At 42.5% G+C, this 14,933-nt stretch overlaps 1 protein-coding gene across 1 annotated transcript in view; it reads left to right on the top strand.

Moving 5' to 3' along the window:
• The window catches only part of LOC126108664 (dephospho-CoA kinase), a 38,358-nt gene that overhangs the window by 9,973 nt on the left and 13,452 nt on the right, over positions 1–14,933 (top strand). The window contains exon 4 of the mRNA XM_049913973.1: positions 13,079–13,238. Within this exon, the coding sequence (XP_049769930.1) occupies positions 13,079–13,238 (160 nt within the window). The remainder of the gene's footprint in view (positions 1–13,078; positions 13,239–14,933) is intronic.

The raw sequence follows: 14,933 nt of genomic DNA, 5'->3' as shown, positions 1-14,933 counted from the left end.
GTTTTTATAGCAATATTCTTTATAGTTGTAGGGTAGCAGCCAAGAGTATGTTCCACATTATGTATATCTGAAAAACTGATGAGACTGCTGATTAAATTTTTTAATCATCGATCTAAAAGTTCTTATAATAATCAATGTCGATTTTTATATATATATATATATATATATATATATATATATATATATATATATATATATATATATATATATAGAGGGAAACATTCCACGTGGGAAAAATATATTTAAAAAGAAAGATGATGAGACTTACCCAACAAAAGCGCTGGCAGGCCGATAGACACGCAAATAAACACAAACATACACACAAAACTCTAGCTTTCGCAACCAACGGTTGCCTCGTCAGGAAAGAGGGAAGGAGAAGGAAAGACAAAAGGATTGGGTTTTAAGGGAGAGGGTAAGGAGTCATTCCAATCCCGGGAGCAGAAAGACTTACCGTAGGGGGAAAAAAGGACAGGTTTACACTCGCACACACACACATATCCATCCACACATACACAGACACAAGCAGACAATAAGGTAAGTCTTTCCGCTCCCGGGATTGGAATGACTCCTTACCCTCTCCCTTAAAACCCAATCCTTTTGTCTTTCCTTCTCCTTCCCTCTTTCCTGACGAGGCAACCGTTGGTTGCGAAAGCTAGAGTTTTGTGTGTATGTTTGTGTTTATTTGCGTGTCTATCGACCTGCCAGCGCTTTTGTTGGGTAAGTCTCATCATCTTTCTTTTTTGGATGGATATGTGTGTGTGTGCGAGTGTATACCCGTCCTTTTTTCCCCATAAGGTAAGTCTTTCCGCTCCCGGGACTGGAATGACTCCTTACCCTCTCCCTTAAAACCCACATCCTTTCGTCTTTCCCTCTCCTTCCCTCTTTCCTGATGAGGCAACAGTTTGTTGCGAAAGCTTGAATTTTGTGTGTATGTTTGTGTTTGTGTGTCTGTCGACCTGCCAGCACTTTCATTTGGTAAGTCACATCGTCTTTGTTTTTAGGTATATATATATAGATATATATATATATATAAACAAAGATGATGTGACTTACCAAATGAAAGTGCTGCCAGGTCGACAGACACACAAACGAACACAAACATACACACAAAATTCAAGCTTTCGCAACAAACTGTTGCCTCATCAGGAAAGAGGGAAGGAGAGGGAAAGACGAAAGGATGTGGGTTTTAAGGGAGAGGGTAAGGAGTCATTCCAGTCCCGGGAGCGGAAAGACTTACCTTAGGGGGAAAAAAGGACGGGTATACACTCGCGCGCACACACACACATATCCATCCACACATATACAGACACAAGCAGACATATTTAAATATGTCTGCTTGTGTCTGTATATGTGTGGATGGATATGTGTGTGTGCGCGAGTGTATACCCGTCCTTTTTTCCCCCTAAGGTAAGTCTTTCCGCTCCCGGGACTGGAATGACTCCTTACCCTCTCCCTTAAAACCCACATCCTTTCGTCTTTCCCTCTCCTTCCCTCTTTCCTGATGAGGCAACAGTTTGTTGCGAAAGCTTGAATTTTGTGTCTATGTTTGTGTTCGTTTGTGTGTCTGTCGACCTGGCAGCACTTTCATTTGGTAAGTCACATCATCTTTGTTTTTAGGGTGTGTGTGTGTGTGTGTGTGTGTGTGTGTGTGTGTGTGTGTGTGTGTGTGTGTGTGTGTGTGTGTGTATATATATATATATATATATATATATATATATATATATATATATATATATATAAAAATCGACATTGATTATTATAAGAACTTTTAGATCGATGATTAAAAAATTTAATCGGCAGTCTCATCAGTTTTTCAGATATACATAATGTGGAACATACTCTTGGCTGCTACCCTACAACTATAAAGAATATTGCTATAAAAACTGCAGTTAAAATAAGACGATTATGCAGCATCCAACAAAGATGAAATTATGATGCAGGCGACTAGGTATAATCGATATATACCACAACGCCAAAGACTTTCACATCTTTGATGTAACCGGCACTGTAATAGTACTAAGATTGCCCATAGAGGGCACAACTATTACACATCGTAGTTCAATGTTTTTATCCAAAATATAAATAAGCTGTAGACATACTAACTTTATTTTAATCAGACATTTAAATGAATCAGTTTTATGTTATTAGTGTATTTCCTACTTTTATACTTTGACGATGGTGTCATATTATGAACGCTGATTGGCAGTTGTGAAGTAGTGTGACAGGAAGTAGGCAGAGCCTCTGCATATTTAAGCTCGTGCTCAGCACTCAAACCACCAGTTGACTGCGTAGCAGCAAGGAGAGCTCCGCCTACTATCCTAAGGGAGCCATGGGTATAATTAATTTTATCTTATCTTGTTAAATTTTGACATAATTAGACACTTCATTTTATTTAAAGATTGGTATCTAGTATTTCTTAAAATTTATCCACAGGTCTGATGATGGTTCTGTAGAAAGAATCGAAACCGGTTACCTATATCATTAAAACATACATGAGTGATCAAGACTGAACTTTAGTCAAAATATAACAATTAATTGATCACTGCTTTCCAAAAATGTTTACCAAAATTGTGCAAATAACATTGTGATTGGCGCACATTATAAATAGGTGCACCCATTCGAGGGTTAAAAGACTGTTTTATTTAATACGACAACCAGATATATTGCCTCATTATTGTAGTTCAGGCATGTCATCAGTATAGATATCCAGAGCTGTTATTAAGATGGAAGCAAGTCACTTCTGTCTTAGAAGCTGTAGGTCTAAGCCACTATTTTTGGAAATAGTCTGTCAGTATAGTAAAATCAGATGTCAGGATTTGTTCCACAATTTCAAAAAAGTGAGACTTGCTGCTGTCACGAGCAGAACCAAATTTCTTACACAATACTTCTAGCATATTGGTGCTGTAAGGGCTGAAGAGCACTAGGGCTAATACCAAGAAACGAGGTAAGCTACTTTGGAGGAATTTCTGGCTTCTGATTGTTACCCACAATGACTATTAATCCTCTTTTACCAATCGTGTTGTCAATAAAGTTTGTAATCTTTGGCATAGCGTTATACATTACTGGCCATTAAAATTGCTACACCATGAAGATGACGTGCTACAGACACGAAATTTCACCGACAGGAAGTAGATGCTGTGATATGCAAATGATTAGCTTTTCAGAGCATTCACGCAAGGTTGGCACCGGTGGCGACACCTACAACGTGCTGACATGAGGAAAGTTTCCAAGCGATTTCTCATACTCAAACAGTAGTTGACCGGCGTTGCCTCGTGAAACCGTGTTGTGATGCCTCGTTTAAGGAAGAGAAATGCGTACTGTCATGTTTCCGACTTTGTTAAAGGTCGGATTGTAACCTATCACGATTGCGTTTATCGTATCACGACATTGCTGCTCGCATTGGTAGAGATCCAATGACTGTTAGCAGAATATGGAACGGTGGGTTCAGGAGGGTAATACGGAACGCCGTGCTGGATCCCGACGCCCTCGTATCACTTGCAGTCGAGATGACAGGCATCTTATCCACATGGCTGTAACGGATTGTGCAGCCACGTCTCGATCCCTGAGTCAACAGATGGGGACGTTTGCAAGACAACAACCATCTGCACGAACAGTTCGACGACGTTTGCAGCAGCACGGACTATCAGCTCGGAGACTGTGGCTGCGGTTACACTTGATGCTGCATCAGAGACAGGAGTGCCTGCGATAGTGTACTCAGTGATGAACCTGGGTGCACGAATGGCAAAATGTCATTCTTTCGGATGAATCCAGGTTCTGTTTACAGCATCACGATGGTCGCATACGTGTTTGGCGACATCGCGGTGAACGCACATTGGAAGCGTGTATTCGTCATTGCCATACTGGCATATCACCCGGCGTGATGGTATCGGGTGCCATTGGTTACATGTCTTGGTCACCTCTTGTTCGCAATGACAGCACTTTGAACAGTGGACGTTACATTTCAGATGTGTTACGACCCATTGCTCTACCCTTATTCGATCCCTGCAAAACCCTACGTTTCTGCAGGATAATGCACGACTGTATATTGCAGGTCCTGTACGGACCTTTCTCGATACAAAAACTGTTAGACTGCTGCCCTGGCCAGCACATTCTCCAGATCTCTCATCAATTGGAAACGTCTGGTCAATGGTAGCTGAGCAACTGGCTTGTCACAATACGCCAGTCACTACTCTTGATGAACTGTGGTATCGTGTTGAAGCTGCATGGGCAGCTGTACCTGTACACGCCATCCAAGCTCTGTTTGACTCAATTCCCAGGCGTATCAAGGCCGTTATTATGGGCAGAGGTGGTTGTTCTGGGTACTGATTTCTCAGGATCTACGCACCCAAACTGCGTGAAAATGTAATCACATGTCAGTTCTAGTATAATATATTTGTCCAATGAATGCCCGTTTATCATCTGCATGTCTTCTTGGTGTACCAATTTTAATGACCAGTAGTGTATTAATCAGTTTATAGAGTAGGCCTTGTCTCCAGGCAGATGAATAAATGGAAGCCACAGATGTTTTCATCTTCTTCTGAAAATGCTCTTCAGTATGTGATGTAAGATGCAGGACTTGGTCTGCACAGCTTTAGTCGGCTTGTTCTGTAGAGATCACAATATATGTAATGTGATCCATCCTGTTAAACAGTAGTCACTCCAGAGGTTTACTCGCATATATCACACTGAACAGTGAAGTGGGATAGCAACTTCGTGGACAATCTCCGTGTTTACCCAGCTTCAGGAGAGCAATTATCCTGGGATGTATAAGTTACTGTAATGTTTTCTATCACTAATAGTGAGGTAAAGAATTTTGCTAACCCTGTCTTCACATATATATCAGGTTTGCTCAGAAGCTCGGAGGATATGCATGCAACAGATGCACACTATAGACAATTCTCACACTTGTAAAAGAAAGGTGTCATTGTGGGTGGAGGTACCGCAGAGGTTTCCCACCCAAGCAAGAAACAAGATTTTTCAATCGATATTATACACTGAGGTGCCAAAAGTCGTGTGATACCATCTAATATTGTCCCAGACCTACTTTTGCCCGGTGTCATGCAGCATCTCAACATGGCATGGGCTCAACAAGTTGTTCGAAGTATCCTACAGAAATAATGAGCCGTGCTGCCCATATAGCCGTCCATAATTGCAAAAGTGTTGCTGGTGCAGGATGTTTTGCACAGAATTACCTCTCGACCATGTCCTGTAAATGTTAGATGGGATTCATGTTGAGTGATCTGCGTGGTCAAATCATTCGTTCAAATTATCCAGAATGTTCTTCAAAACCAGTCTTTTTCAGTTGTGGGGCCTGCTGACGTGACATCTTTATTTGGGAATATGAAGTCCATGAATGGCTGCAAATGGTCTCCAGAGGACCCAGTCCAATCCATGTAAATATAGCCCACATATATTGATAAAAATATGGTCTTTATTGAGATTGAAATGAAGTGTGACAATGAAGTTATCTGGTCAAGTATAACAAGTGTAGGTGAAACCAATTTAATTGTTGGGTGTTGCCACAAGCCATCCTATTTCACTGTCACAGTTCTAAAGTTGTAAAGTCGTTCAATGAAAGTCTACAGTCAGTAGAGTGTAAGTACCCAGACATGCAGTACTATTTGGAGGGGACTTGAACCTGCCAAATGCAGACTGGGGTATCTATGGATTCATTGCAGGGAATATAGACAGTTGTGTGAAATACTATTGAAAATATTTTCTGGAAACTATGTTGAGCAGCTAGCTTGGCAGCCCACACGCAGTGGAAATACCTTAGACTTTGTAGCAGAAAATAGGCCAGATGTTATTGACAATTTCAGTATAGAAGCGGGGCTTAGAAGTCGTGTCATTATAGCAACTATGGTTACAAATGTTATTGACAATTTCAGTATAGAAGCGGGGCTTAGAAGTCGTGTCATTATAGCAACTATGGTTACAAAAGTTAATAAATGAGCCAAGAAGGCTAGGAGAGTGTTAGTGCTAGATAAGCAGTTCTTAGCCTCTCATGTAGAAAGTGAATTGGTCACTTAGTTCCAGTAAGATGGACCTAGAGGAATTATGGACAAAGTTCAAGCAGGTTGTAAATCATGGCCTGGGGAGTTATGTGCAAAATTCCGAAGATTCTGAGGAAGCAGAGGCTGTTGCACCCAAGGATTAAAAGGGAATGCACAAATGACGCCAAATCTGCATCTGTGAAAAGATCTATGCGCAAAGCATACAACAACCATCACTGTCATACCTTAGCAAAAGATCTGGCAGGGAACGTGAGAAAATTCTAGTCTTATGTGAAATCGCTAAGCGAGTCTGACTTCCATCCAGTCACTTGTCGACCAGTCTGGTGAGGCAGTTGAAGAGAGCAAAATGAAAGCCAAAAGATTAAATTTCACATTCAAGAAATCATTCACATGGGAGAATCGTACAAACATACCATTGTTTGACCATCAAACAGCCTTCCGTGTGGACAGTATAGTAATAAGCATTCCTGTTGCATTTATTGTGAATCTCTCACCCAGCACAAAGTCCCAAGTGACTGGAAAAAAGTGCAGCTCACTCCTGTATATCATAAAGGTAAAAGAACGGATCCGCAGAATTACAGACCAATATCCCTAACTTTGGTTTGCTGAAGAAGCTTTGAACTTATTCTCAGTTAAAATATAATGAACTTTCCTGAGACTGAGAACCTTATGTCCATGAATCGGCACGGTTTTAGAAAATATCGCTTATGTGAAATTCGGCTTGCCCTCTTCTCACATCATATACTGTGAACTGTAGATGAAGGGCAACAGTTTGATTCCATATTTCTAGATTTCCAGAAAGTATTTGACATGGTGACACAATGCAGGTTGTTATAAAGATATGTGCATTATGGAGCAAGTTCAGACATGTGAGTCGAGTAAAGACTTCTTACGTATAAAGTTTGTTGTCCTTGATGGTGAGAGATCATCAGAGACAAGGATATAGTCAGGATTGCCCCAGGGAAGTGTGATAGGACTGCCGCAGTTCTCTATGAAAGGCAGCTAGCTCTAAATCTGAGAGATGAGTAGGAAAAACAACCCCTTAATGTTAGGACACAGCATTAGTAGTGACCTGCTTGACATAGTCAAGTTGTTTAAATAGCTTAGTGTAACACTGCAAAGTTATATGAAATGGAGTGAGCACGTGAGGGTTGTGTTAGGGAAAGCGAATGGTCGAATTCAGTTCATTGGGAGAAGTTTATGAAAGGAGTAAAGGAGACAGCATATAACATGACTCACACCCCATCCTCACAGCTTTACTTCTGCCAGTACCTCATCTCCTACCTTCCAAACTTCTCATTCTCATTCTGGAAACAACCCCCCAGGCTGTGGCTAAGCCATATCTCCGCAATATCCTTTTTTTCAGGAGTGCTACTTCTGCATGGCTCGCAGGAGAGCTTCTGTAAAGTTTGGAAGGTAGGAGACGAGGTACTGGCAGAAGTAAAGGTGTGAGGACGGGGTGTGAGTCGTGCTTGGGTAGCTCAGTTGATAGAGCACTTGCCCGCAAAAGGCAAAGGTCCCGATTTAGAGTCTCGATCTGGCACACAGTTTTAATCTGCCAGGAAAGTTTCATATATCAGCACACACTCGGCTGCAGAGTGAAAATCTCGTTCAGCATATAGGATGCTGGTGGAACCTACCCTCGAATACTGCTCGAGTGAGATCTGCACCAGGTCAGATTGAAGGAAGAAATTGAAGCAATTCAGAGGCATGCTGCTAGATTTCTTACCAGTTGGTTCGAACAACACGCAAGTATTACAGAGATGCTACAGGAACTCAAATGGGAATCCCTGGAGGGAAGGCAATGTTCTTTTCAAGGACACTATTAAGAAAATTTAGAGAACCGGCAGTTGTAGCTGACTGCCAAGTGATTCTACTGCCCCCAACATACATTGTGCATAAAGACCATGATGAAAAGAGGAATTGGAGTTCGTATGGAGGCATACATACATTCATTTTCCTCTTGCTTTATTTGCAAGTGGAACAGGAAAGGAAATGACAGGTACTGTGTATGGTGGCTTGTGGAGTATTGATGTAGATGGAGCTACCAACAGCTTGCACAGTGCCTTGTTGAAAACTTGGGTCCACGGCTTCATACAGACTGCACCACACTCTGAACCCTACCATCAGCTCTTACCAACTGGAATCAGGACATATCTGACCAGGCCACTGTTTTCCAGTCGCCTAAGGTCCAACCTATATGGTCACGAGCCAAGGAGAAGCACTGAGGTGGTGATGTGTTGTTTGCAAAGGAACTTGTGTTGGTCGTCTGCTGCCATAGGCCATTAACCACAAATTTCTCCGTGCTGCCCTGTCCCACATTGATTTCTGTGGTTATTTCACAAAGTGTTGTTTGTCTGTTACCACTGACAACTCTCTGAAAATGGCACTGCTCTCTGTCCTAAAGTTAAAACCGTTGGCCATTGCGTTATCTGTGGGGAAAGGTTGTTGTTGTTGTTGTGATCTTCAGTCCTGAGACTGGTTTGATGCAGCTCTCCATGCTACTCTATCCTGTGCAAGCTTCTTCATCTCCCAGTACTTACTGCAACATACATCCTTCTGCATCTGTTTGTGTATTCATCTCTTGGTCTCCCTCTATGATTTTTACCCTCCAATGCTAAATTTGTGATCCCGAGATGCCTCGGAACACGTCCTACCAACTGGTCCCTTCTTCTTGTAAAGTTGTGACACAAACTCCTCCTTTCCCCAATTCTACTCAGTACCTCCTCATTAGTTATGTGATCTAACCATCTAATCTTCAGCATTCTTCTGTAGCACCACATTTCGAAAGCTTCTATTCTCTTTTCATCCAAACTATTTATCGTCCATGTTTCACTTCCATACATGGCTACACTCCATACAAATACTTTCAGAAACGACTTCCTGACACTTAAATCTATACTCGATGTTAACAAATTTCTCTTCTTCAGAAACGCTTTCCTTGCCATTGCCAGTCTACCTTTTATATCCACTCTATTTCGACCATCATCAGTTATTTTGCTCCCCAAATAGCAAAACTCGTTTACTACTTTAAGCGTCTCATTTCCTAATCTAATTCGCTCAGCATCACCCGACTTATTTCGACTACATTCCATTATCCTCGTTTTGCTTTTGTTGATGTTCATCTTATATCCTCCTTTCATGAGACTGTCCATTTCGTTCAACTCCTCTTCCAAGTCCTTTGCTGTGTCTGACAGAATTAAAATGTCATCGGCGAACCTCAAAGTTTTTATTTCTTCTCCATGGATTTTAATACCTACTCCGAATTTTTCTTTTGTTTCCTTCACTACTTGCTCAATATACAGATTGAATAGCATCGGGGAGAGACTACAACCCTGTTTCACTCCCTTCCCAACCACTGCTTCCCTTTCATGTCCCTTGACTCTTATAATTGCCATCTGGTTTCTGTACAAATTGTAAATAGCCTTTCTCTCCCTGTATTTTACCCCTGCCACCTTGAGAATTTGAAAGAGAGTATTCCAGTCAACATTGTCAAAATATTTCTCTACGTCTACAAATGCTAGAAAGGTAGGTTTGCCTTTCCTTAATCTTTCTTCTAAGATAAGGCGTAAGGTCAGTATTGCCCAACGTCTCAAAAATGAGATCGACAGGAAGTGCAAAATGGCTAAGCAGGCATGGCTAGAGGACAAACGTAAGGATGTAGGGGTAAGATAGATACTGCCTACAGGAAAATTAAAGAGACCTTTGGAGATAAGAGAACCACTTGTATGAACATCAAGAGCTCAGATGGAAACCCAGTTCTAAGCAAAGAAGGGAAAGCAGAAAGGTGGAAGGAGTATATAGAGGGTCTATACAAGGCTGATGCACTTGAGGACAATATTATGGAAATGGAAGAGGATGTAGATGAAGATGAAATGGGAGATACGATACTGCGTGAAGAGTTTGACAGAGCACTGAAAGACCTGAGTTGAAACAAGGCCCCCGGAGTAGACAACATTCCATTGGAACTACTGACGGCCTTGGGAGAGCCAGTCCTGACAAAACTCTAGCATCTGGTGAGCAAGATGTATGAAACAGGCGAAATACCCTCAGACTTCAAGAAGAATATAATAATTCCAATCCCAAAGAAAGCAGGTGTGGACAGATGTGAAAATTACCGAACAATCAGTTTAATAAGTCACAGCTGCAAAATACTAACGCGAATTCCTTACAGATGAATGGAAAAACTAGTAGAAGCCGACCTCGGGGAAGATCAGTTTGGATTCCGAAGAAATATTGGAATACGTGAGGCAATACTGAACTTACGCCTTATCTTAATACTTGAAATTTGATATTCTTGAATATTTTGTATTCTATAACAATTTCTGAAACAAAATGTGCCAAGCATCTAGCTCCAACTACCAGTCTGCATTCAGGGAACTCCAACTACCATTCTGTGTTCAGAGTCTTCTAGTTTCCGTCATGTGACCGTAAGAACGTTAGGAACCTTTGCGCATTAATCACCTGAGTACAAATGACAGCTCTGTCAATACACTACCCTTTTAAACCAGAATCTACTCTGTAGGAATCAACACGGATTCCGGAAACAGCGATCGTGTGAGACCCAACTCGCTTTATTTGTTCATGAGACCCAGAAAATATTAGATACAGGCTCCCAGGTAGATGCAATTTTCCTTGACCTCCGGAAGGCATTCGATACAGTTCCGCACTGTCGCCTGATAAACAAAGTAAGAGCCTACGGAATATCGGACCAGCTGTGTGGCTGGATTGAAGAGTTTTTAGCAAACAGAACACAGCATGTTGTTGTCAATGGAGAGACGTCTACAGACGTTAAAGTAACCCCTGGCATGCCACAGGGGAGTGTCAGGGGACCATTGCATTTCACAATATATATAAATGACCTAGTAGATAGTGTCGGAAGTTCCATGCGGCTTTTCGCGGATGATGCTGTAGTATACAGAGAAGTTGCAGCATTAGAAAATTGCAGTGAAATGCAGGAAGATCTGCAGTGGATAGGCACTTGGTTCAGGGAGTGGCAACTGACCTTTAACATAGACAAATGTAATGTATTGCGAATACATAGAAAGAGGGATCCTTTATTGTACGATTATATGACAGCGGAACAAACACTGGTAGCAGTTACTTCTGTAAAATATCTGGGAGTATGCGTGCGGAATGATTTGAGGTGGAATGATCATATAAAATTAATTGTTGGTAAGGCGGATACCAGGTTGAGATTCATTGGGAGAGTCCTTAAAAAATGTAGTCTATCAACAGAGGACATGGCATACAAAACACTCATTCGACCTATACTTGAGTATTGCTCATCAGTGTGGGATCTGTACCAGGTTGGGCTGACGGAGGAGATAGAGAAGATCCGAAGAAGAGCGGCACGTTTCGCCACAGGGTTATTCGGTAAGTGTGATAGCGTTACGGAGATGTTTAGCAAACTCGAGTGGCAGACTCTGCAAGAGAGGCGCTCTGCATCGCGGTGTAGCTTGCTCGCCAGGTTTCGAGAGGGTGCGTTTCTGGATGAGGTATCGTATATATTGCTTCCCCCTACTTATAGCTCCTGAGGAGATCACGAATGTAAAATTATAGAGATTCGAGCGCGCACGGAGGCGAACCGTACGCGACTGGAGCAGGAAAGGGAGGTAATGGCAGTGGCATGTAAAGTGCCCTCTGCCACACACCGTTGGGTGGCTTGCGGAGTATAAATGTAGATGTAGATGTAGATGTAGATGTAGACATCCTCATGAATCCATGGGCCTTGGATGACAGCAGGGGGCTGTTCAAGCTGGTGGGGGTTCTGTAATGGTGTGGGGTGTGTGCTGTCGGAGTCATACGGTACCCCTGATATGTCTAGATACGACTCTGACAGGTGACACGTACATAAGCATCCTGTCTGATCACCTGCATCCATTGTGTACCTTCCTCGTAAATGCTGAGCCTGCAAAATGGCAGATATTTTGTTGCTATTTTAAATTGCACAGTTCCAGGTTGGAATGTGACCCTGTGATTGAGGTACAAATCTCAGAAAAACAGGAAATATTCTTAAGTAGTAGTCACCAGCTCCAGATAAAAAAGCAATGATACCTTCAAAGATTGCTGCTGCGAGAAAGGCAGTCATCTGGAGTCTGAGACAATCCACACATTGAACACACTGTCTGTAAATGAGCCTTGACAAAATGTTTCATTTGGATTTAAAATTTCACCTGCATAAAATGCTGGTGGTTCAACAGATGCTTTGCTTCTGCAAGAGATCTTTGAAGACGATGCAAATGCAGTAGTGTTAGTGAGCGATGACGTGTATTTTCACTTAAATGGGTCAGTTAACAAACAGAACAATTGTTGTATATCCTTGGAATATCCTTGTATGGTTTATGAAAGACTTCCCCCCCCCCTCCTCGCATGTGAATGTGTAATCAGACTTTGTTTTTGGAGGGAATGGCACAACAGTGGCCTCCGAATGTTACGTACACGAGTGAAACATCTCTCTTCCGCTACAGTTATGGAGATGATTGATAAACGCAATGAGACAATGTACCGTTGCATACTGCAAAGATAGCAATAGCTGTAGTGAGGAACATTTTCCCTGGACACCTCATTTCTTATTTCAGTGACATGCTGGTGCCATTGAGATCATCAGACTTGTCCACTCGTCAATTTCTTGTCGGCTATTTGAAATAGCATGTCTATTCCATCAGTCCAAAAAGTTTTGAGACTCGATTAATAAAAGTAGAGAAAAGTTAATGTAGTGGTTTTAATGCTTCATGTTTTCTACATAATCTCCCACTTGAGTACAGTGTACGGGACATTCATACAGCCACGTAAAACTGTCAGGGAAGTTCGCTTTTTGGATGTCGTTCAACTCTTGCGCCACATTGGCTAGAGCATCAGTTATGCCGTCAAAGCATCGACTATTTATGAGAATTCTTATTTTGGAAGAGAGAGAGAGAGAGAGAGAGAGAGAGAGAGAGAGAGAGAGAGAGAGAGAGACTGAACTCTCTATGTACCCAAAATGCAAATTGTCAAAACGCCACAGATATTTTGCATAAAACTTTGCTCCTAATGTCTCGACTGCTTCTAACTGTTGTTTTCAGTGAGGAAGACCTGCAGCTGCAGCGCCTGATGGAGCGTGGACAGATGTCGGAGGCACGGGCCAAGCGCCGCATTGCTGCCCAGATGCCGCTCGAGGACAAGTGCCGGCGTGCACACTTTGTCGTCGACAACTCCGGCTCCGAGAGGGACACCCGTGAAGAGGTACGTTGTTTACGTGCGTAAACAGGTGTGGTTGCCACCAATCGCCCTCCTAACATATGCGTGCATGTACAGAATGGGGAAAAAACGACAGGAAAAGATCCCTGAGAGGTAGGCTGAGGTATGAATTGAACTTTGAGTAAGGGAGGTCACTGGACTACGATAGTGCATACAGCTGTGTTAGTCACAGCTGGATAACACACGTGCCCCATCCGTGGCACAAGTTTTAATTCATTACTTCAGCTTCTATCCTTATTGAAAATAGAGTTGAAACTCACTATGTCTCCAGGAAAATGTAACTCCATCAGATTAATAGATCCCTGAGAGGATAAGGAGCAAAGGAACAAGACATACAGCCAGAAATGTGTGTTCTGAGGGAGAGACACTGACCTGAAGCCGGAGATGAAAGATCTTTGACAGTGTAGGTTTCAGTGATTGAAAGCACATGGGAGAACACAGCAGGCGAGTGGGAATGTTGTGTCTGTTCTAGTGTTTTGGCTCCACTCTCAAGAAGTGAGTGCAGCACCACTACACATAGCCACAGTACCCTTCGCACTGCCGAAGGCACGTCTTCCAGCAGGGGAGGTGGGGCCACTGATAGGAAGCGCAGATACGCCTTGCCTGTGGACGTGCGGGAGGATGACTGAGCCCACAGTGGTCACCAAAAATTCCCACCCATACGTCGATGCCAAGCTGGTGCTACCGGTTTGCTGCCACCGAATGGTGGGAATTCTCTGTAGCCCACAGGTGGATTTTTCAGCGGCTCCATGACACGTACCGTCGAGTTAGACAACCTGTGACCATTTGCGCTACCCTTCTGTTTTTTTTTTCCATCAGTCTACTGACTGGTTTGATGCAGCCCGCCCCGAATTCCTTTCCTGTGCTAACCTCTTCATCTCAGAGTAGCACTTGCAACCTACGTCCTCAATTATTTGCTTGACGTATTCCAATCTCTGTCTTCCTCTACAGTTTTTGCCCTCTACAGCTCCCTCTAGTACCGTGGAAGTCATCCTCTCATGTCTTAGCAGATGTCCTATCATCCTGTCCCTTCTCCTTATCAGTGTTTTCCACATATTCCTTTCCTCTCCGATTCTGCATAGAACCTCCTCATTCCTTACCTTATCAGTCCACCTAATTTTCAACATTCGTCTATAACACCACATCTCAAATGCTTCGATTCCCTTCTGTTCCGGTTTTCCCACAGTCCCATGTTTCACTACCATACAATGCTGTACTCCAGACGTACATCCTCAGAAATTTGTTCCTGAAATTAAGGCCGGTATTTGATATTAGTAGACTTCTCTTGGCCAGAAACGCCTTTTTTGCCATAGCGAGTCTGCTTTTGATGTCCTCCTTGCTCCGTCTGTCATTGGTTATTTTACTGCCTAGGTAGCAGAATTCCTTAACTTCATTGACTTCGTGACCATTAATCCTGATGTTAAGTTTCTCGCTGTTCTCATTTCTACTACTTCTCATTACCTTCGTCTTTCTCCGATTTACTCTCAAACCGTTCTGTGTACTCATTAGACTGTTCATTCTGTTCAGCAGATCATTTAATTCTTCTTCACTTTCACTCAGGATAGCAATGTCATCAGCGAATCGTATCATTGCTATCCTTTCACCTTGTATTTTAATTCCACTCCTGAACCTTTCTTTTATTTCCATCATTGCTTCCTCGATGTACAGATTGAAGAGTAG

Source organism: Schistocerca cancellata, chromosome 11, assembly GCF_023864275.1.
Source record: "Schistocerca cancellata isolate TAMUIC-IGC-003103 chromosome 11, iqSchCanc2.1, whole genome shotgun sequence".
In the NCBI taxonomy this organism is placed as follows: Eukaryota; Metazoa; Arthropoda; class Insecta; order Orthoptera; family Acrididae; genus Schistocerca; species Schistocerca cancellata.
This window is presented reverse-complemented; position numbering and strand designations above follow the sequence as displayed.